This window comes from Triturus cristatus, chromosome 3_1 (genome assembly GCF_964204655.1).
Source record: "Triturus cristatus chromosome 3_1, aTriCri1.1, whole genome shotgun sequence".
Classification (NCBI taxonomy): domain Eukaryota; kingdom Metazoa; phylum Chordata; class Amphibia; order Caudata; family Salamandridae; genus Triturus; species Triturus cristatus.
In genome coordinates this window covers 142,695,554-142,718,986 of record NC_140583.1, presented here as the reverse complement: position 1 = coordinate 142,718,986, position 23,433 = coordinate 142,695,554, and the positions used below count along the sequence as shown (strand labels likewise).

The 23,433-nt window shown below is 46.2% G+C and overlaps 1 protein-coding gene across 7 annotated transcripts in view; it reads right to left on the bottom strand.

Annotated features, from left to right (window-relative positions):
• Window positions 1-23,433, bottom strand: part of NAV2 (neuron navigator 2) — a 606,131-nt gene that overhangs the window by 28,025 nt on the left and 554,673 nt on the right. For 5 of the 7 annotated variants that reach the window (XM_085643596.1, XM_085643598.1, XM_085643595.1 and 2 more), the window contains 4 exons: window positions 18,619-18,791; window positions 14,163-14,316; window positions 12,911-13,070; window positions 4,603-4,700 (listed from right to left, as the gene is read on the bottom strand). In XM_085643596.1, the coding sequence (XP_085499722.1) occupies window positions 4,603-4,700; window positions 12,911-13,070; window positions 14,163-14,316; window positions 18,619-18,791 (585 nt within the window). Of the gene's footprint in view, window positions 1-4,602; window positions 4,701-12,910; window positions 13,071-14,162; window positions 14,317-17,100; window positions 17,203-18,618; window positions 18,792-23,433 lie in introns of all 7 variants that reach the window. The other 2 variants (XM_085643594.1, XM_085643593.1) reach the window with 1 other exon arrangement.

Below are 23,433 nucleotides of genomic sequence, written 5' to 3'. Positions count from 1 at the left end.
TTTTCTCTATAAATATCTATATTTAAAGCATGTAAATAATTTGGGGCTGGAGATTGCAAGGTTTCATGCTATAAATTAAGGAAGTTCTGAACACCATTTTAAGAAAAGGTCATCAAGTTAATCTTTATATTAACTTGATGACCTTACACACACATCTATCTATCTATATAGATCGCTAGAGATATAGATTGTTAGATCGCTAGAGAGATATAGATCGATCAATAGATATATAGAGATCGATCTCTAGAGAGATATAGATAGATCGCTAGAGAGATTTAGATCGATCGCTAGAGAGATCGATAGATAGAGAGCTATAGATAGATCAAGCGCTAGAGAGATGGCAAGAGAGATATAGATTGATAGAGATATATAGATAGATCGATCGATAGAGAGATCAATAGATTGATAGCTATAGAGAGATAGATCGATCAATAGAGATCTAGATAGAGGTCGAACGATGGAGAGATGTAGATAGAAAGATCGATTGATAGAGAGATATAGATAGAAAGATCGATTGATAGATATCGATAGAGAGATAGATCGATAGAGAGATGGAGCTAGATAGAAAGATAGCCAGACAGACATCGATAGATAGGTGTTAAGTTTTTTCGGTCGACTGTACAGACTTCTGAGGGCCCGATTTGCAGATTTGGAGTAAAATCAATGTCCAATTATGAATCGTTTTGAAGTCAGTACGCTGCATTTTTTGAGCAGTAGGTGAATCATTCTGGCAATGGTCATTGAGTGTTTAGAAACTAAAATTAGGTGAATATTGTTTTAGGCGCTAACAAATAAACACATTTGTAGCTGGGCACAGGTTTCACTGAAAGATGATTGGAAGGAGTTACTTATTTAGTGGTGCAAACCATGCAGCGCAGATCAAGGTGAAATATGTTTTTTGCTGGTTAATTGTTACTTCGATGGTGACAGGTCACCACATGTAACCCCAGCACGGGTTTACGTATAAACTGAGGATGAAAAGATGGCAAGGGGCGCTAGGCCTATCTGGTACTATGACCGCATCATGGTTCTTCCATCCATTTCACACATTGACTCCTCGTGTTACACACCAGGTAAGATGATTCAGTGCAGAGATCTGTTTGGAACCTTCTAAGCACTAGCTCGAATGATATGGGACTCGAACAGCCTTTCATCTTTCAGTTTTTAATGCCAAGAAGCAATTCAGTGAGTGATGCGCACAATATTAATTGGCAGACGTTAATGTAAACATGAATTCACGGGGAATCTATCAGGCAGTGATCAAGGAAAAAATTATAAGGCAGAGAAAAAAAGATTGTACCTATTTAAATCAAATACCTACTGAAGTGATAAAAAATAAACATACCCAGTCACACAGATTAAAAATTTTTTTTAAAAAACTGCTCCCTTCCCTCTTCAAAAAAGACAGTGCTACAAAAAAAAAAAAAAAGAATACATACGAATCCGGACCCAACCACCAGATCGCGGAGTAATGCACAGCATAGTGAATCCAGAAAGATTCACGCTGCAAAACTAAGATTTGCAATTGAATGCCATTACACAGGGACGTAACTGACTAACTCCACTAATGAGGAAGTGAATGGGGTTCACTGAGAAAGAGGGTGGGGGACTGAGGATGGTCTAGGGGTGAGATGGAAGAGATAGAAGGGGTGCACCTGGAGAGGTGGGTGCTCAACTGAAGGCTCGAGCCAAGTCCAGGTGCTCTGGGACCCTCGAGCCTAAAAGGAGCCGAGCGTTCAAGTGGCTTCAGCCCACCACCCTCACTCCAACGTGATGCACAAGAATTAAAGACAAAGCGTTAACCTTTGATGTGGAAGGCTCAACTGCACAATGTCCAACCAGAAAAACTGGGTTCAATCCCGGCTTCCCACATTGACCAAATTTTGTGATCGCAGGCAAATATTTTATGTAATAGTGCACCACCCCCTTTTGTACCGCTTTGTTCGCCATAAGTTGGCAGGGTATGCTCAGACGTGAGTCCCTTGCTCACTTTGCCACTGGATTCAAGCAAGCCTGGCTGAAGACGGCTGAAATGCCAGAAACCGGTCTTAGGAAGCTTGTTTCCGGTCCAGGGAAGGCATCGCTTGGCAGTTCGGGCTGGACTGTTCCCATGAGGCACAGGGTCAGACTGATTTGCATATGGCCATGTCTGAACTGGGGTGGCAGAGTGGGCTAAAGAATGGTGATGGATCAAACCCAGATCTGTTGACTGGGTGTGAGTGTTTGATTCGTTCTGATGCTCCGTCCATCACCACCCCCTTTTGTACCGCTTTGTTCGCCATAAGTTGGCAGGGTATGCTCAGACGTGAGTCCCTTGCTCACTTTGCCACTGGATTCAAGCAAGCCTGGCTGAAGACGGCTGAAATGCCAGAAACCGGTCTTAGGAAGCTTGTTTCCGGTCCAGGGAAGGCATCGCTTGGCAGTTCGGGCTGGACTGTTCCCATGAGGCACAGGGTCAGACTGATTTGCATATGGCCATGTCTGAACTGGGGTGGCAGAGTGGGCTAAAGAATGGTGATGGATCAAACCCAGATCTGTTGACTGGGTGTGAGTGTTTGATTCGTTCTGATGCTCCGTCCATCACCACCCCCTTTTGTACCGCACAAGAATTAAAGACAAAGCGTTAACCTTTGATGTGGAAGGCTCAACTGCACAATGTCCAACCAGAAAAACTGGGTTCAATCCCGGCTTCCCACATTGACCAAATTTTGTGATCGTAGGCAAATATTTTATGTAATAGTGCATCGTTTTTCTTCATTATTGCACATGAAAGCCCTGTGAAATAGGCGAGCTCAGGATGTGTGCTACACAAAAAGCTTTGTGTTTGAGTTAACAACCTAGGCCACATAACCGGTAAGCATAACAACGGACTTGCCCCCTATTTTACCAATAGCAATCATCCAGGGGTGTGGAAATTTAGCTCGCAAACTGAACATTATCTGCGCCATCTTGCCCCTCCCCAGCACCACGCGCAGCGAATGCACAGCCGCCATTTTAGGCACCCCACTCTCTCCCCGCTCACTCTCGACCGCCAGCGCTTTCCCCTGGCGCTGCAAGCATCCCCCCCCGCGCGCCGGCCACCCCCGCTCTCTCATACAGGCCATAAACCCTCTCCTTCTGCGCGACCCTGCTACGGAACCACTTCCAACCGACAACCCATACATGGTCATGCCTCTCCTTTGATAACCCCCTTCCTCTGCGCCCCATTGTCTGAACTGGTCCCAGGCCATCACCTAGCCCTGCGGATGCAGTTTACTGCCCCTACTGTAAGGGAAACACCCCACTTCAAAGGGATTACAGTAGATCAAAGCCCCTACCCCCTGAGACCCGGCCAGTTGCACACACCCCCGGGAATTAGCGGAATTCCCTGCTGCGCGATAGCCATCTCCCACTGCGGGTAGGGTGGGAACTTCTACTGTATCTATGTGTGGGATCGGATCTGAGCCGGGGCTTCAGGGGATGTTCTTTCAGGCATCAAGGGAATCTCAAGAATGTACTATGTGTAATAAAGCAATAAACCAGTGTATAAGAGACCAGGTCTCAGAGATGCAGTTAGAGCACCTCGTGACGATACCTTGCTGTCTGATCTGATGTGTTCTGCTCCGACGGAATAAAACTTTGTTTCCTGCCTTCCAGTCTCCGGCGCCTGCCTCTTTTATTGGTAAATTATCGAGTGGTATGAGAGGCGATTACCGCCGGGCAAATACTTGAAAGATTATCAACTGAAACTGCCGCTACCATTTAACAGGGGTGTGTAAGGTGGGGGAAGGGAGCTTGAATGTTTCTAAGTTCATGTTTAAAAACTTTTCATAACTGCCTCTTAAAGCAGTGATGTATGCTAATGTATGAGGGTGAAACGCTTCTGTGGGATCAAGAAACCCAACTTTTGAATTTATCATTATTTTACATGAAGTTTGTTTAACAAAGTACAAGTCAATCACTTTCCTGGCTCGGGCTGTGCACAGGGCCGTGGCTCGGCTCTGCCTCGGCTCTGTTAATTTGTTGACTCGCCCACCGCTACCTCTCGGACGGCAGGAGACGGCTGCGCAGAAGGACAGGTTAGGGAAAGCTTTGGGTGTCAGAGGTGGCCTAAAACTGGAGGGAAAGTGGTTGAAGAGGTGTAAGTAAGGGCCATTGGTGGAGTGGGTTAGTTTAGCAGCCTAAAGCTGGTAGGGAAGGGGTTGAATCAGTGTGAGGGACAAAAGTGGAGTGGGTTAGGCTGGGCAATATTCAGTTAGAGGCAGATTTAGGAGCCTAAAGCTGGTAGGAAAAGGTTTGGCTCAGTGTAAGGGCCACTGGTGGAGTGGGTTAGTTTAGTAGCCTAAAGCTGGTAGGGACGGGGTTGAATCAGTGTGAGGGACAAAAGAGGAATGGGTTAGGCTGGGCAATATTGAGTAATAGTGAGTTAGAGGTGGATTTAGGAGCCTAAAGCTGGTAGGAAAAGGTTTGGCCCAGTGTAAGGGGCACTGGGGAGTGGGTTAGTTTTGGTAATATTGAGTTAGGGTAGCTTTAAGTGCCTAAAGCTGGAGGGAAAGGGGTTGACCCAGTGTAAGGAGCAATGGTGGAACGGGTTAGTTTTGGTAATATGGAGTTTCCACCAACCTCCCTCCACCTCATCTCCTCCTGCAGGCTGACAATGATCTTGACGTGGCGGCCTTCTTTCCGCAGGGCGCCGTCCCCGGCGTCATCCAGCAGCATGTCTGTGAATGAAAAGAACACAACATCCGCCTTTTAGTGACTCCTGGGCATTCTTCATTGACAGCCAAGCTTCTTGGGTTACACAAAGGTATGTGAGGAAGCTCCAGAATGGGGCAGCTTTGGTATCCGCCCCAGAGGCACAATCTGAGCCGAAACAAGTAGTCTCTGGGAACAGTAACGCAAACTCTCACTCCCATGCAAAGCTTTCAAATAAAATGCACATCTAACTCACTAAACCTACAAGTGCGAACAGTTATTCATTTATTACACTTTCAAAGACAGCCTTGCCTAGAAATATTGTTTTCTTTTGTCAAATCAGGATCTAAACATTCAACCAGACTCCATGAATGGGGACTTAGTGGGCTTAACCGACCGCTTTAGCACACTTCCATTTCTTTAGTCCGATTTAAGATGGGGTGTCAAACAAGTGGCATAGCGAACAATGATGGAGCCCCTGCAGAATGTGAGAGTGGACCCGAAGACTCCCATATCTCACAGATGTGCATTGGTCTAGGGTAGATTGGGCTGCCCCTGAAAGACCGGGGGCCTTCCTGCGGCACCGGGAATGTGGGGGCGTGCATCAGGTCACTGTCAATGAGACCTCTTAGGTTTCCCAGTTGACCCCAGTGATGTTTCATTAGGTCTCGCCTGACCCAGCGCATGCGCTGGTCTGGCGAGACTTATTGAGAGGGCTCCAAAAAGTGCTACCAGCCCAGCCTAGAGCTACAGTGCATGTGCGCGGGCACACGCGCCTGATCGCGATTACTTTCACTTTCGCGGCCGCTTTGATATTTGATCGCGATCACTTTCGCGGCTGCACAGCCGCTTGGCATAGCCAATAGGTCTCGCTTTTGGGACCTTATAAGTATTTAGTTATGCAACTGTTGCATGGCTAAACACTTATAAGGTCCCAAAGGCGAGACCTATTGCCTATGCCAATGCTTGTTTTTAGCTTGGGTCTCTTATGACCCTGCTTAGGTACCAGGGACTATGCAGGTGATGGCGTCATTATGTCTGCTTGCTCTTTGACTTCAGTAGAGCTTTCCTATGGTAGAGCACAGCCTACGATGGTGTGGGAGGCGGTGCGAGAAAGACTGATAAACTCACCAAAACAGAGGTTATGCTGCTTGGTTGCAGTCATACCAAAGGTTCCCTCTGCCTGCCCACCGTCCTACAACACTTCTACTCTTTTACAAAAAAGGTGATAAGGAATATGCTACTTACCAGTATGCATCTGTTCTTGGCATGTAGAGCTGCAGAGTTGTACACTTAGCATAGATCGCCATCTGGTGTTGGGCCCGGATGTTTGCAGTTTGTTTTTCTTCTTGGACAGTCTTTGGAAGTCACGAGTTTGGTGACTCCTCCTTCGGTCCGTACTGCGCATGGGCTTCGGCTCCATCCTCAGATTGTTTTTCGCCAACAGGGAAATGATGGAGCTTGGTAATCACAGTGAGAAACCCATGTGTGTAGTATCTAAATAAGATGTACTGGAACGGATACAGGTAGCCGGGGAGGTGGGTGGGCGTGTACAACTCTGCAGCTCTACATGCCAAGAACAGATGCATACTGGTAAGTAGCATATTCCGTTCAAGGCATATGAGCTGCAGATTGTACACTTAGCATAGATTATATAGCAGTACCCAACCCTAGCGGCGACCACTGGTATCCGTTGCAGTGGTTTGAAATAGTGTCTTTAGTACAGCCTGGCCCACTCTAGCTTGCTGCTTGGAATGCACATCTACACAGTAATGTTTTGTGATGGTGTGCGGTGTAGACCATGTGGCTGCTTTGCAGATGTCATCCAAGGGTATATTCCCTAGAAAGGCCATAGAAGCCCCTAACTTTCTTGTAGAATGGGCTTTAGGCGGAACAGATAATGTTCTTTTAGCCTTTTGGTAGCAAATCTGTATGCATTTTACAATCCACCTAGCTATCCCTGATTTAGAAATGGGGTTGCCTTTATGTGGTGGAGAGAAGGAGACGAACAATTGTTTAGTCTTCCTGAAGGGTTGCGTTCTTTGTATGTAGTATAGCAAGGCCCTTTTTACATCGAGTGTGTGTAAGGCTCTTTCTGCAACAGATTGAGGTTGCGAGAAGAAGACAGGTAATTCCACCGATTGATTGAGATGGAAGGGGGAAATGACCTTGGGCAGGAACTTCGGATTTGTGCGAAGTATGACCTTGCTGTGATGTATTTGTATGAAGGGTTCCTGTATAGTGAACGCTTGTATTTCACCAACCCTTCTAAGGGAAGTGATAGCTACGAGAAAAGCTGTTTTCCAGGTGAGAAACTGTAGCTCGCATTTATGCATTGGTTCGAAGGGCGGACCCATTAGTCGTGTAAGAACTAAATTTAGATTCCATACAGGGGAAGGTGGTGCCCTGGGAGGAATTACTCTTTTAAGGCCTTCCATGAAGGCTTTAATAGCGGGCACTCTGAAAAGAGATAAATGCTGTCTGTTTTGTAGATAAGCAGCGATCGCTGCTAGGTGTAGGCGTATGGATGAATATGCCAGGTTACACCTGTGAAGATGGAGCAGATAGCATATGATGTGCTGTATGGATGCATCTAAAGGGTTGATTGTATTGTTACGGCAGTAAATAACAAATCTTTTCCACTTTGCGGCATAACATGCTCTAGTGGTAGGACGTCTGGCTTCCATGATGATGTTCATGCAATCAGGGGGAAGGTTAAGGTATCCGAATTCTAGGATTTCAGGAGCCAGATCGCCAGGTTGAGCTGAGCTGGGTCCGGGTGCCTGATTTCTCCATGGTTTTGGGTTAGGAGGCATGGGGATAGGTGCAGTTTTTGATGTGGTACCACTGATAGTTGTAGTAGCGTGGTGTACCACGGCTGCCTGGCCCACGTCGGAGCTACCAGAATGAGTGTGAGGGAGTGCTGTTGTAGCTTCCTGACCACTAATGGAATTAGTGGGAGAGGTGGAAAGGCGTATGCAAATCTGCCTGACCAGTTCATCCATATCGCATTGCCCTTGGACAATGGGTGTGGGTATCTGGCGGCGAAGCTTGGGCATTTTTTGTTTTCGTGGGTGGCGAAGAGGTCTATCTGAGGATGCCCCCACTGTTGGAAGAATGGCTGAAGAACTTGCGGATGCAGTTCCCATTCGTGTAGTTGTTGCGTTTGTCTGCTGAGCAGATCTGCCATGGTGTTTTGTACGCCTGAACGTGTTGTGCCAGGAGAAAGATGTTTTGGGGAATTGCCCATCTCCATATGCTCTGGGCTAAGCGGGAGAGCTGGGGAGAGTGTGTCCCCCCTGTTTTTGGATATAATATATTGCAGTCATGTTGTCTGTGCGAATGAGGACTGCTTTGCCCGAAATCTGTTTTTGGAAAGATTTTAGGGCTAGAAAGATCGCCAAGAGCTCCAGATGGTTGATGTGGAGCAATTTTTGCTGTGGCGTCCATAGACCTTGCATTGTGAGGTGTAGGAGGTGCGCTCCCCAGCCGGAGAGCGATGCGTCCGCTGTTAGAATCACCTGAGGAACCGGGTCCAGGAACGGCCGCCCTTTGGAAAGGTTTGTGGTGTTCCACCACTGCAGAGAGTGATGTGTGCGGCCGTCCACCAACACCAGATCCGTCAGCTGACCCTGGGCCTGGTTCCACTGTTGTGCTAGGCACTCTTGAAGTGGACACATGTGTAGTCTTGCATGGGGCACTATAAAGATGCAAGACGCCATCATTCCTATGAGCTTCATGAACACTCTTGCTGGAAGAGAGTGGTGGGGAAGGAATGTTTTGCGTAAGGCTTGAATGCTTGTGATTCTGGCTGTGTTTGGATAGGCAATACCTTTGGAGGTGTCTATAGTGGCCCCGAGATATTGCTTTGTGTGAGATGGTATGAGGTGGGACTTTTGGTAGTTCACCGTGAAGCCTAGCTGGTGGAGCAGTTGGATGGTGCTGTTTGTATGCTGCACGCATTGGTGGTAAGACGCGGCTTTTATCAGCCAGTCGTCTAAGTAAGGGAAGACGTGAATGTGTTGACGTCTGAGGTGTGCTGCTACTACCGCTAGGCATTTGGTAAACACCCGTGGTGCGGTGGTGACCCCGAAGGGGAGAACCGTGAATTGGTAATGTTGCCCGTCCACCACGAACCTGAGGTATTTCCTGTGAGAGGGGTGTATTGGAATGTGAAAGTATGCGTCTTTCAGATCCAATGTTGTGAGAAAGTCTCCCTGACAGAGGAGCGGGAGGACTTGTTGTAGGGTGACCATATGGAAATGGTCTGAATGTATGTAGGCATTTAGAGGCCGGAGGTCCAGAATGGGCCTGAGGGTCCCGTCTTTCTTTGGTATTAGGAAATATAGGGAGTAAACCCCTAGATTTTGCTGATTGATGGGGACCTGCTCTATAGCGTGTTTTTGGAGGAGGGAGAGTACCTCTTGTTTGAGCAGTGTGGAATGTTCTTGAGACATTGGGCGGTGCCTTGGTGGGATATTGGGTGGGGTAGATGTTAGCTCGAGACAGTACCCTGACCGAATGATTTGGGTCACCCATTTGTCCGATGTTATGGACTCCCATGCGTGGATAAAGTTTTGTAGTCTGCCCCCGACCGGAGTGGAATGGTCTGGGGGGAGCAGAGGGAAGTCATTGTGTGGGCGGGGTGGCAGAACTGGTGTTGTTAGTTTTGCCCCTGCCCTTATTGTTGTTGCCTCTGTAACCACCCCTTTGGTTGCCCTTTGAAAAGGTATTTTGAGGAGGGGATTTGTAGGAGGTAGAGGTGCTATCGGTGGAGAAGCCTCTGCCTGTGCCACGAAAGGAGGAGCGTCGAAAGGAACGTTTAGACGCTTGTGTTTGGAGTGCCCCCATAGACTTTGCTGTGTCTGTGTCCTTTTTCATCTTTTCCAACGCTTCGTCTACCTTGGGCCCAAAGAGCGTTTGTTGGTCAAAGGGGTGATTGAGTATGGACGCCTGGACTTCAGGCTTAAACCCTGAGATCCTGAGCCAGGCATGGCGACGAAGCAGGACACTGGTATTTATGGCTCTAGAAGCAGTGTCGGCTGCATCGAGGGCACATTTAATGGAGGTGTTTGTAATGAGTTTACCCTCCTGTATTAGCTCATGAGCCCTACGCTTGTGTTTCTCGGGGAGGTGCTGCATAAGAGCCTCAAGTTCGTCGTAGTGTGCTCTGTCATAGCGCGCAAGTAGCGCTTGTGTGTTTGCAATGCGCCACATGTTTGCAGCTTGAGAGGCGGTGCGCTTGCCAGACGCGTCTAGGAGTTTGGATTCCTTGTCTGGCGGTGGGGCTTCTCCTGAGGACTGGGAGTTAGCCCGCTTTCTAGCTGTAGAGACAACTAGGGAATCTAAGGGAGCAGGGCCCTTAATGTATGCAGGGTCTGTGGGTGCCGCCTTATACTTTTTCTCTATTCTAGGGTTTAGTACCCTGGCCCTGACAGGGTCTTTGAACACCTCTGCGGCATGCTTGGTGACACCCTTAAGCATGGGTAAGATGGAGGTGGATTTGTCCTGTATGTCGAATGTATCCAGTAAGAAGTCGTCTTCCACTGGTTCAGTGTGCATGTCCACCCCATGGTAGTGTGCTGCTCTCTGCACTAAATGATGGAACCCTAAGGAGTCCTCTGGAGGAGACGGCCTGGATGGGTATAGGTCGTCCTGAGGAATATCGGGTACATCAGGGTTATTGTAATCCTCCCACGGGTCTGGGGTCCCTGGTGGAGTGGGATCCATGGGGGCATCCGCCGGATAATTGTCCGGGTCCCCGTCGTCCGGATCTGGGGACGGGGCCGGAGAGTAGTGAGGTAAGGGTGGCGGAGACCTGGGAGGGGGTGGAGGAGGTGGAGGAGGTAGGGGAGGTGGTAGTGGGGAGGGCACTCTGAGGGGAGAAGTAGCAGAGTCCTTCCGTTTGGGTGGTGGAGGAGGAGCCGGAGTATCAGGGCGTCTTTTCTTGATAATTAAAGTCAATAGTCCAGTCTTTGGATCTTTGGACAGAGTCTTTTGTAGAGGGTCTGGTGTAAACAGAGCCAGTGGCGTCGAATCGTCCGTCGGCACCGGTGATTTCGGAACCGAGGACTTCGATGGTTTGTGTGCGCCATGCTTTTTTGGGGCCTCCTGTTTTTTCGGCGTCGAAGGAGTTTTCGGCGCCGGAGCGTCGGTGCCGACAGATGTATGTTTGTGTTTGGTCGGCACCGAGAGTCCAGGCTTCGGCACCGGTGGCTTCGGAGTCGAGCTGGATATTGCTTTCTTCGGTGCCGGATGCTGTTTTTCGGCACCGGGCGTCGGCTGGCTCGATCCCGAGCTGCCGTGAGACTTTGGATGCTTCGACACCGAGCCCGAAGGTGGGGTGATCGAAGCTTTGGTCTTGGTTTTGCCCAGGCCGGCAGGCGAGGGAGTAACCTGAGTCTCTTTGGTTTTGGGCGCGGGGGTGGGAGGGGGCACAGTACTCACGGCCCGCTGCGCCGGTGTGATGTCCTCCACGTCGGAGTCGTCGGCCTCGGAAGCGCTGACGACGTCTTCTTCCTGCTCGGTGTGTGTTTGCCCCGAAGCTTCGGCGCCGTCTCCGAAGATGTCCGGTGGAGCTGCAGACGATGAGTGCGCCATGGTGCGTCGAGCTTTTCGATCCCGGATGGTTTTCTTCGATCGAAAAGACTTACAGGCGGGGCAGTCTCTGGCCTCGTGTTCTGGAGAGAGGCAAAGATTACACACCTGATGGAGGTCGGTGTGGGGAAATTTAGACCCACATTTTGGGCACTTTTTGAACGGAGTCCTTTCCATCGGCCGGGACCGGAGTCGAGGAGGGCCCGAAGGCCGGTGCCGATGTACGGGATGGAGAAAAGTGCCGCTTCGAGAGATGAAGAAACTCGAAGAGACGAGGATTTTCCGTCGAGGCTGGAACCGTAGAAGTTCGAAGCCGGAGCACGAAGTATCACATCCGAGCCCGATGGCGGAAAAAAACAATCTGAGGATGGAGCCGAAGCCCATGCGCAGTACGGACCGAAGGAGGAGTCACCAAACTCGTGACTTCCAAAGACTGTCCAAGAAGAAAAACAAACTGCAAACATCCGGGCCCAACACCAGATGGCGATCTATGCTAAGTGTACAATCTGCAGCTCATATGCCTCGAACACATGGTTTTGAGCTATGGGACAGGCTACCTGACTATGAGGTCACATAATGGAAATATAGCCCAAAGCCTTCGTCTCAAGATCACACGTTACCTGTGGGAATTGTTCCCCGCTGTTGCCAATAAACACAGTAGGGCAGTGGAAGGCATTCCAATTCTAAACTGGAAGACAGACACACAGCAGGTGCAGGCCTTCCTTACATCTCAGGTGATCATGTCCAGTGAGTCTGGAAGCCAAACTCAAGCCCTGTATTTGAAAGCAATCTCCGAAGCAAACAGACCCACAGCTTGTTAATTTATTTATTCCTCAATCCCTGGCTAACAGCCAAACTACAGGGGCCCAGAGATTCTCTGCAACATGGTCTGACTTCTGGAATACGCTTCACATTACAGTTAGTTACTGGCTAACGCCCCTCAGGAAGGAGTACAGTGACCTTTCCAAGGAAGTTATAGCAGCCCCGTTCCAGGAGCGAGTTCCACTTACGACAGCAGTACAATTTAACACCCTCTTAAACTGTTAACAGGGACCTCAATGGAACAAAGGTGCTTTCTCAGGGTGGACTGTAAAGCAAAAGTACACAAAGGGCTCTTTTCCCAAACTAGAGTTTGTTAAGAAACCAGCAGCAAAACCAGACCATTTAGTGTTCCCTACTTCACTGGTGCTATGGTGAGGCCTGTATCCATTCCAACCCTGGAATGCCTGGCCAGCATCTCTCCCCAGTGTGCTGCACGATCCAAAAACCTGCTCTTCCCCAAGTAAAACTGTCCAACAAAACTGCTCCTGGTGTCCCCTGTGCTGGGAGTTTTTAGACTGTAGAAACTGGCCAAGAGGTAATCAGAGGCAAAGTTTACACAAGCACCAGGCTTACCTTAATACACCTGCAATTAAACAAAGGGACAAAGACCAAACCCAACCATCACTGTGTAGCTGACACTCTCACACCGACGTGCTGGGAACTAAGAAACTGAAGGAAACCATGGCACTGGGGTAACCACAAGCTCCTGCAGCAGGTGCACTGGTTTCGTTCCATGCAATTCTTTTAAATGCACCCTGCAAAAAACATAAAGACATGCAGCGGAAGCTCCAAGCAGATTGCAAAATGTTTCACTGACCTAAACTGGTGGACTCCGACAGGTTCAAGCTGTGCTGGGACAGGCCCATGGACTGTCGGGGTGACGAGGAGATGGAGACTTGCGACTGCGCCCGGCTGCATCCGCCATGGTTTTCAGATTTCAACCGGTCGTTCTCCGCCTTCAGCTTCTCAATCTCGCTCTACAAAATGAAAGAACAAGGTTACCGCTGGGGAACATGTGGCGACTGTGCCTAGAGCCAGGACTGTTCTCTGCTGAACTTTTGAACTTCACACATTTGTAACCGACCAGCCCGATTGTTGCAAAATTCCAACTCCAATCTATTTGTTTGGTTTGGCTCCTGAGTAGTGCTCCCTTTTCAAAGAGCTTCAACAGCGGCGGCTGTGGTGCAGATTTCATGTGCTATATTATTTTCACTGGATCGGAGGGCTCTGCAAGGCTTCGACTGGAAGCAGCCCACCTGACCATCATGGCCAGGCGCCATGAGAAGATTGCAAGCAAGCCAGAGCGGAAGAAGGCTGATCAGTGTGATGTGGGACAAACCAGCCACAAGGGAAGACTGGAATGTGCAAACGGGTCGGACAACACATTGCCAATGGACCCTTCCCTTCTTACAAATTAGCAGTTTACCTAGAAATTTCAGAAACTGAACCCCTTCATTAAATTACACAATTATAGCCTTTTAACGTTTTATTTATCTAAATAAAAGGGAAGTTGCTAAATCAGAGACCAGATTTGCTGAAGATCTATCACAATTGAAGATGTTTACCTCCCTAATGTGCAAGGTAGGAGTAACATTTGTCAAGACTATGAGTTGAGAGATCTGGGCATTTGCTGAACGAAGGTAGGTCAGCCATGGTAGATTATGACATCAGGAGCAGCTCGTCTGCAGGCTGCATGGCGTGACAATTTTGGACTGTCTCTCTTGCTTCCAAGGTATCCGAAACAAACCCAAGGTTTATTTAGGGAGCTACTCAAAGTAGTCTGAGCTTGGATCATCTACACGGCCACAGCCAGCCTGAGCTCAGATCATCTTTAAGGTCATTGTTGGAAGTACCAAGAGTCAACCTGAATAGCGGTGGAAGACGCCCACTACCAGAAGGGACCCAAACGGTACGGCACGTTAATCCATGACATGACATTGCATTGAGTTCTAGGTGAGCTGTTTCATAGGTGGGAGATAAGGTGAACTTTCTCCCCCTTAGTAATGCTAGTGCCAGTGCTGTTTCTCCCCGGCGTGAATGTCCCTCTCCCAGCCCGCAACCTTCTCTACCTGCATCCTGTTCATCGCATCCCGCAGCTGATCCAACTGGTGGGCGGAGCTCAGGGCCTCAAGCCGAATGTCAGTCAGTTTCATCTCCTTGTCGCGCAGCTCGTTGCGCAGCTGCATGACACTCTCGGCCTCGCTCTCCATGCATTCAGATATGCTAAACAATACAGAACACGGTGACTTTAGATGATTAACAGTAAACATAAGACACAACCTTTGCTTTAGTGAAGTTAGTAGATCATTTTCAGAAGTTACTCTGCTCATTAATGCGTAGAAGTGAAAGCATCGACATAGGATTCAGAATTTAGCAGTGAGTACAATTGTGAGAGCATGTTTCACATGTATTTTGACTACCCTCATCCTTCAGAAGTGTAAAGTGCTACCTCTAACATCAAGGGGGTGTAATTAAGACCACCACTAAAGTGCCCCTTTAACAAACGGAGGTCTCCCAAGCTAGTAATTGCTTGCTAGGACTGGTGTAGCTTTCACAAAAAAGAAGGAAAAAAAACACGTCACAAACAGAAGGGTCAGGTTAGGAAATGGCTCCTTGTTTACAGAAGACTTTTTTCCTGAAAACTATACATTAAAAAAAAGGCTTTTAATCCCATTGTCATCAGCTCTACAGAAAATGTGGCACAATGAGAGATTGTTGGGGTGGTCTCACTGACCCTTCCAGATCACATCCAATGGCTTGCAAGGAAGAGGGTGGCAGCTGTGTGTAGGTTTATTTAGATTAAGGATATCCCCCGTCAAGTAGCCATCAATTCCAGATTTGGCTAATGTTTTTGAGAGATAGTTCGTCTTTAAATAGTTTCACTTCACAAACAGTGGCAGGCACTAAAGCAAAAAGCTCAATTATATGCATTTTGGGACCAGAGTTGCAATATTTACTAAAGCGACTACTGTACCAAAGACCAGGTCCGGGACACAAAACGGATATAGCACTGGTAGTTGCATGGCTCACCCTCTTGGACACGTTGGCACGAGGCAGTACCGCTGTAGTACCTCAGCCATCATGAGGGAAGGAGAAGTGGAAAGGTCACGATTCCACCACAAAAACCATTTGTGAAGGAAAGGTGCCTAAATAACACTTTTCAATTCTTCATGCTTTTCTATAATAAAATGCAAAATTCACACCATTGCTTTTAACATGTGAAATTAACCACGTACTAACGGTTTATTCCGATTGTTTTAAATACTTTCATAAAATTAGGTTTTACAATTCCCCATAGGCTTATGTTGGGTTACACCACTCCGATGGCTCAGTGTATGAATTTTATCATGTGCCTGCATTCTGAGCGAGGGCAAGGCCAGGCGAGTGAAAAATCCTGGATATATCAAAAATAGCCATGGAATCACTTCCTATGTGACCCAACTTCGGGTGTGGTATGCATATCAACAGACTAGATCTGGAAAGAATAGGCGGAGAATGGCTTCAGCACGATATGGTACCTACTTCCTACATATAGAGAGGCATTATTTTTACAAAACGTAACTTGCTGTGGTTGCTCATCTAAGGCCGGATTTAAAAAATCTCCCTAAAAAATGGACACTTGTTCCTAAAGGATTATTCTGTTTGGAGCAAAGCTATTACTTTTAGAATTCTACAGAACTGCTGTAATATCTGTGGAAATCTGAGACAATTGAAGACTTTCGTGGGTACTCAACCAAGAACTAAGTTTCTACAAGCAGGATTAGAACTAAGCCTACAATTGCGAATGCGTACATTGAATGCAATCGTATACATTTGAATATTTTAGTTTTTGGTTAGATTTGCCACATGGAACTATTTTCTCCCACTGGAGAAAATCCTTCCTGTAGACATCATTAATTCTGTGCAGATTCCCGTCCTATTCCCACCCTGAAAACCTACTTTCTCCTGCCGCTGACCGGAGTGCATTTACATCCGTTTAGAGTTAGACGTTGCCAGTGCACCGTTACTTGAACAATCAAAGCCTCACCATTTTTTGAGATCATCTACTTTTACAGGTGAATTCCCACACAACCTACCACAAACCCGTCCCTAACCCTAAATTTGGAAATGTTCACCGTAATGATCGAATTTCCTTGTGAACAAAATATTTTAGAGGGTAGCAGTCCTCCATTCTTGATCCTAATCCTCAGTAATAGGTCTTTACTTTTCCAATTTTCCCCTCAAAGATTGACAAGCGTCAGCAGCATCTCTAAATATCATGTTTCTAATATTTGTGCTTTTCTGTTCTTATGGATGAAGCAGGGTCAGCTCAACAGGGTTTGACATAGATAGTGCTGAGTGTCCTGACAAACCAGCTGCAGAAATACAATAATGACTGAAGAAAGCTACTGATGAAAAATAGGAACAACATTCAAGGTCTGCATAATGGAGTCCGAGATGAGCTTCTCTGCAAAGCTAAATATACGGCGTGAAGGAAACTTTAGCCTGACTTATTGAAACTCCTGAGGCAGTTGGAACTCAAAATCAGACCCGACACAGGGAAGTAACACAATCTATCACATCAGAATTAAATACACCCGTCCCTGGTACCTTAACAAAAACAAACAAACAAAAAAGCAAAATGCAATCACTGGAAAGCGTAGAATTAAACAGGGGGAAGAAGCTGGCAAATTCAGTGTGTTCCTCCAGCTCACCGCGTGAGGATTCTTGTAAGATACATTCGTCCAGGAACACCCAAGTGCCCCGTGGAGTCTGAAATCATGGCAGTCAGTTATCAGCTCAAATTTGAATTGGCCTTTTTTGCATTTTGGCACCCTACCACAGCTTAGATTTTGAAAGAATAATTTTAAGGAACTAAATAGTAGGTACATCAAAGGCATGTCCAAGAAACAATTTGGTATAATGGTGTAAGAGAAATTGCTAGTGAAGGTTTTTTTGCTTCTACTGCCATGAGCACACACTCTACAGGTATGAATCCAAATATTTGGGGTGGCGTGGTTTGGTTACCATAAAAGCCGGCTCTTCTGGTCAGAGCCATGTTCGCACTTCCTGTAGACCCAGTCAGATGGGACTCTCCGCTCTTTTGTACAAGGGTTAGTGTTGCAAGTGCTAAACAGACACGACATATAAGGAACAGAAACTGCAATAGGTCTCACAACGCAACACAGCTAATGCATTTATTTTTCAATGCAATCTATCAGAGCTGCATATTAAAGTGCTTTTAATCTTTGGAAAAGAAGCCTATGAGCAAATTGTACATGTAGTGAGCTGTTCCTATCTGTACCTCTAAACATTACAGGAAGACCAGCTACCATCTTACAAACAAAGTATGCTAACTTGTGTAAATAATGGCAAAACCATTCAATGCTATTCGCTTGAGGGAAAAGAAACATCACAGGTTAATAGGCTCCTTAAATATAGTGCAGATGTTAAATGCTTTGATGCATGAAGGGGCAGTAAGAACTGGTGTGTGGTGTGAGATTAGGCAGACTCAACAATTAATTAAATATATTAATGAGAATGGGCAGGGTGTGTGTAGACCTGGGGTGTGTGGGCAGCTTATTCACTCATCACCGGCTATCCGTTTTTCATGGTGTTTTTTAGTATACCGTTTTAAGTCATCTTGGGTCCACTTCAAACAAGGGAATAGAGGAAGGAAGATAATGAGAGAAAGGGGAGAGAAGGGCAACGCGTAACATAAATAGAGGGGAGGGAAAGTTTCCATGAGAGGGCAGCATTAAACACATCAGCAAGGTTGACTTACTTAACTATCATTGGCTAAACTGTGCACATTGATGAAAATTGATGTCTTATCCAAGCAATACCATCACTAGCATCATGTTGAAGAGCACAAGTGGCAGAAAAGACTGGAGCTTTTTTTATTTTTTAAAGAGACGTTCAATTTGGGTTTGGGGCAGGCCAGCTCTTCTGTAAGAAACTTGGCATTATTCTAGTTCAAAAACAATTGACTAATGAATATGGGAATTTGGAAAGGCAGACCAAACTTCTGTAATCAATATGAGAGAAGCGGATCATTAACTGCTCTCTTATCTAGTAGGGAAAACTATTTTAACTTGCTTCCATCAACATCCAAATTAAGTTCGGCTCTGGTACCCGGACGAGAGTACAGTTCAACTTGCAAACTGCAGAACATTTACTTTGTTTTCTTTTCAAATATCAGTTTTGGTTGGCTTGACAGTGGAGACCTGGGCAGAGGGGTGGGCCAAGCATCCTTGCTGCTCAGATTTCCACCACACAAAAGTATGAGGCGAATAAACTTTAGAAAATGGACAAGAGCATCTGGGAAGGAAGGTGGCAGCCTCTTGTAATCTAGCACTTGTTACAATACATGTATATAAAATAAACAAAAACAAAACGTGGTGCTTGTAGCGGGCAGAATCTGAAAAAAGCAGCGCTTATTTCAAATTTAGTCATTTGAAACACTACTCGAATTCCAAATGAAAAGCCCGTTTGAGCCATCGATTGGCTCTGATACAATCAAGTCAATTTCCTTCGGGCACTTACAGTGAGCTAGAATGAGAATTCCTCATCAACGGGGTGGACAGGGATGAGCCATTGTGGGGCAACTTTGGTGAAGAAGGCAACGAGGAGTCCGTCATCTCCTCAATGTCTGAATGCGAAGACGCAGACTTCGGGGATTTCTTCTTCCCAAAGGCTTGCTTGAAGGAGCTCCGAAGCTGAAATACAAGAAGCCATTTCTGAATGCGCTCTCGGTAGGATTTCAAGACAGGTGAAAAACACACATGTGAACAAGAGTGAGCGACAGACATGGAGAAGAAGACATATTTGGTAAGATGACGCAAAGGATGAAAATGTATTTTTTTACTGCCAGGGCTTGAGTTCTACATGGAGACTACCAGTATGAGGGATGATGCCTCTATGCTTTGATGAGCAGGCACCCGAAAATGTATGATATAGCATTTGTGGTGCTGCTGCTTTCATTTAAGAGAGAGATGGTTCAGAGGTTGGTTATTGATGGTACTCTAGGTGAATACGACGTGGTTAGTGGTGCATTCTACAATTTAAAGTAGGTCTCCCTTACCTCATTGACCTGCCAGAGGAAGCACAAGGCAGCAAAAGGGGATGGGGAAAGGAAAAAAGACAAGTTTTAACAAATAAAGCCAATGACAAGAAACAGTGTTGGGTGTGCATGACACACAATGATGAACAAAATACATAAAACAAATACACCTTACATGGAATCATATAACTAGCTGGGTACAGGCAGAGTAGTTAAAATGTAATATAGAAACATAAAGTGTTAGATAAAAACAGACACAACATATTGGCGACAGCAAAGACACCCTAACTATCAAGAAATAACACAAACACCCAACTAGCCAACAGGATGGATGGGTATAACTGAAATAGGAAAGATATTTCAACCGGAGGAATGCAACCCACATTAGCTAACAGGGACGGCATGTAATCCTGAGCAGCTAGTGAACACTCTAAACCTGACCAACTAGGATGGAAGGGAAGAAACAGAGATGATCTTACTTGTAATCTTCACTAGCCACAGTTGAAGGCATATTACAGTAACTAGATAAGAAGGTAGAGAAGCTGGAGGACTAGATGACCTAGAAAGCACCTCAATCTGCCTTTTGTAACCAGGAGACCTTCAAAACTAAACCTAGCAAGCTCAAAAGGAAAGCATGGAGACCTTACTAACATGGAGGAGTCGTAATCCTGATTAGTAATCTCAGCGTCACATGAAAAAAAGCATTCACATGAAGGCACCTATACATAACTATCGCACAAGAAAGACATCTAACTCTAATCCGGTAAGATCGATGGCAACAAAACCTCTAACTAGCTGAAGAGCTAAGTAAATCTGACATGCTAGCAAATAAGATGAGCGATCCTTACAAGGAATGGATGGATGGATTGTAGCCCTGTCTTACTAGCACGAACACGGAGTAACCATGACTAGCTATCATGATCACTGTGCAAATCTCACTAGCCAATATGGTACTCTTTCGCCCTGGACAGCTAACACGTAAACTGAGCAACTAACAGGCAAGGAAGTTACTGTCAAGTCATTTCACCATGACAAACTAAACATGAAAGTCTTAAACCAAATAAAACAAGAGACATGTCACCCTGAAAAAGAATCATCTTTCCCTTCCTACTGCATAGAGAAATTATTTCCAGAAATAACCAGATCTCTTCTGCCAAATACCTCACTCACTAAAGCAGTACTAACATGATTGTAAAGCATTTTAACACCATCCATGCATGTTCCAAACTGCCTTGGCAGACTGCATTAAGAGGGGAAGTTTGTGCAGTGACGAGCTCACACCGTTAGCAACACACCGCTCACAGACCCACCCAAAAACCAGGTCTGTGTGATTTCCAATTTAGGAGTACCAGTGATGGGTCTCAGCTTCTAGGCACCAAGTGTGTTTTTTGATGCCCCACACCAGGACTATGGCACCCCTAAAGTACGGTGTCTATTAGGCGGTATTGTCAAGGATTCTCTTGTATGGCAGTCATTTCCTCCTGTTACCATAAAGCTGATAACAGCAAAGTAAGGGAGGTAATTCAATTCCTTATACAGCGTACAGAGAATGACGTTTTTCATTATGTGCTACAAGAGGCTGGGCACAAAAATTCCAATGTGGGGAGTAAAAGCAATCCCTTGAAGGGAGACAGGTTTGTGAGCGACTACACAAGCCATATGAAAGTACATTTCAAGAGCCAAAAGGTGCACGAAAAGTAAGGTGCTCAATGCTGTTGTCAGATTGGTGGATTATTTTGCTATAGCGCATGGTATGTCGTTACATCAGGAGGTACCCGTTAAGGCCCTACATATATGCCCTAGTAATCTTGCTTATTGGAAGCCATGTTTGATCCCCAGGATAAATACAGGTTTACGACTTCCATGTCACTTTAGTACTGATAGTTGCTCTACCACAAACACCAGTAGTAAAACCCAAGTCCCAAATTTGTTTGTTGCAAATTCGATGGCTATATTTTGCATACACAAAAATGTATAATGGAGAAAGAAGACTCAACAATTTAGATCTGGACAATATTTTAGGGGTTCCATTTTCTAAAAACTTTGGTCACTTTGGTGTACGCCTTGAAAATACAGTCAACTTTGAGGTGTGGGGCTGTAGGCAGAAGCATCCCATAAATAGGTGTGTAATCCTTAACTGAGTCCTTGCAAGTGATAAGTGACAACCATGCAATGGGCATGCGCCACAACACCCCAGCTGTGTGTAAAAGCAACAATGACAGATTAACGTTTTATAGCAACAGCGACATCAGGTGTTTTGGGCATCTAACAAGAATAGCTTTAGGTATGCGGTGTTAGTAGGAGCTCTTCCCTCGCATTCCAGGGAATGTGTAGGGTCTCTGTCTACCCAGATCCATCTATTTAAATTCCTAGATATTTCTGGCACTAGCAGAGGCACATAAAAGGTATCACACCGCCTCTTCTGATTGGAGGTTCACGCAAGAGGTGCCCCGCTTATCACGAACAACTAGAATATTTTAGTAAAGATGCGTGTGCGCCCTCCTCTCATACAGTGGAAACAAAATTCTTTCCCCGCCACCAGGGCAAACATAAAATACATTTGAAGGCCTGATATACTTCAAGCGTATAGAAAATGCATGGAAGTAAATGTGCTTTTGTTACGCAATCGTTGGGAGGAATGGAGATCAGTAACACCACAGGGTGATAGGGCTGTGGGTATCAGAACCAGACCTACTATACTAATACTCCTCACCGAGTCATCAATACAGTTATCTGTGCAGGTTTGTGAGTTGGACGTGCGTGTGTGTGTGTTCATCTTTCACCCAATGGAAAACATATCTAGCTTCTATGTCACTCCAACTACATACCAAAGGCATGTCGCGATAACAAGAAGTGGAAGGGTACTGCTGTATCTTTAGTCCTTTTCCATGGTTGAAACGCAAGGGAAATAAACACCATTTTGGACCATGACCTCTGGTTGCGTTTTGATTGGCTATTACAACCTTGCGGGCAGCTGCACAGGCCTCGCCCATACCAACTATTCTTCTACACTGCAGGTACGACAATGTGCCCTCCCGCTGGCAATGCTTTCCTTCTACAAGTTTTAGGATTCCTAACACCAAAATGCATTTACTTCAAGAACCTTGGTCCAAGTCAGATATGGTCAATGAAGAGAGTTGGGTTAACGTAGCATGAATGTTAACACTTTTCTTCAAGTTTGGTGTGGAAAAGCACGTCTGAATGTACAGAGGTGAAAGCGCAGAATCCTATATCTCCAGCACCTAAACTGCATGGCTGTGGATAAGACAACATGCGACTAAAGGCATCACACATACCATAAGACGTTCAACCCAGTATTTCAGAGCAGACACGTGTAGCTCGAGTGGAAAGCAACTCATAAGCTTGGACATGTTCTGATGAAAACATCAGTATATTTAAGTCAAGTAACTACTCGCTAACGTACATGTGGTAGAAGCGTTGCAACGCATGTGGACTCTGCGGTGCAATCCTGATCTCACTGTGTGGAGCATCGGCTCACAGCACCAAGGAAAGGGACTGTATTTTTATTGTGGTCACCCCCGTAAGTCCATTCATCCAGCTTCATTCTCTCATTAATGCAAGACAGAGAAAGCACAGTAGGTGTCTTACCAGTGCTCCAGGGAGAGGCAGGAAGAGCAGATGTGCGCTGTGAAGCGTACGGTCAGGGGGTATGAGGAGTGAGGGGTTAGGCTGAAGCAAGGATAGGCGGAAGGCGGTAGTGGTGTGCAAAGGGAGGAAAAAAAAGGAAAGAAAAAAGGGCTCAGAGAACTGTAGAGAAGAACGTGGATGATGGAGAATGTATTCTGTGACAACGCATGAATGGATGAATTTGACCGCAAAGAAAACAGAGCCTCTACGAAATGCTGCGCGACTCGCCCTCATCTATACTTCACTCGCGTAAGCACTACAGCTGGAAAACACACAACTCAAGTGCTCAATCCTCTGCAGATTGAGAAAGTAAGGTGCCTCCAGAGACAAAAAGAGCTCTATGCCTTGCCCCGGTCCGCCCCACTGCTGCTACTAACATGCCTAAGTGTAGTCGTGTAGGTAGTGCGTGCTACAGATGCCACTGGTGAGGTCATATGTCATGGCCTGTTAAGGCTGCCACAATGCAAGCAATGCTTTCTCATGCAGAGCTGGTGCGTGGAATGTAGGTCTGGTTGGCTTTTTAAGTATGTTCATTTGGAATATTTCTATATTTACATTGAATATCAGGACATCCATGCCACCAAAGTCTTTGCCATGAATGTATATAGTTCTCGCCCAAAGACACAGATGAGGCAAAAAAGCAATTAATG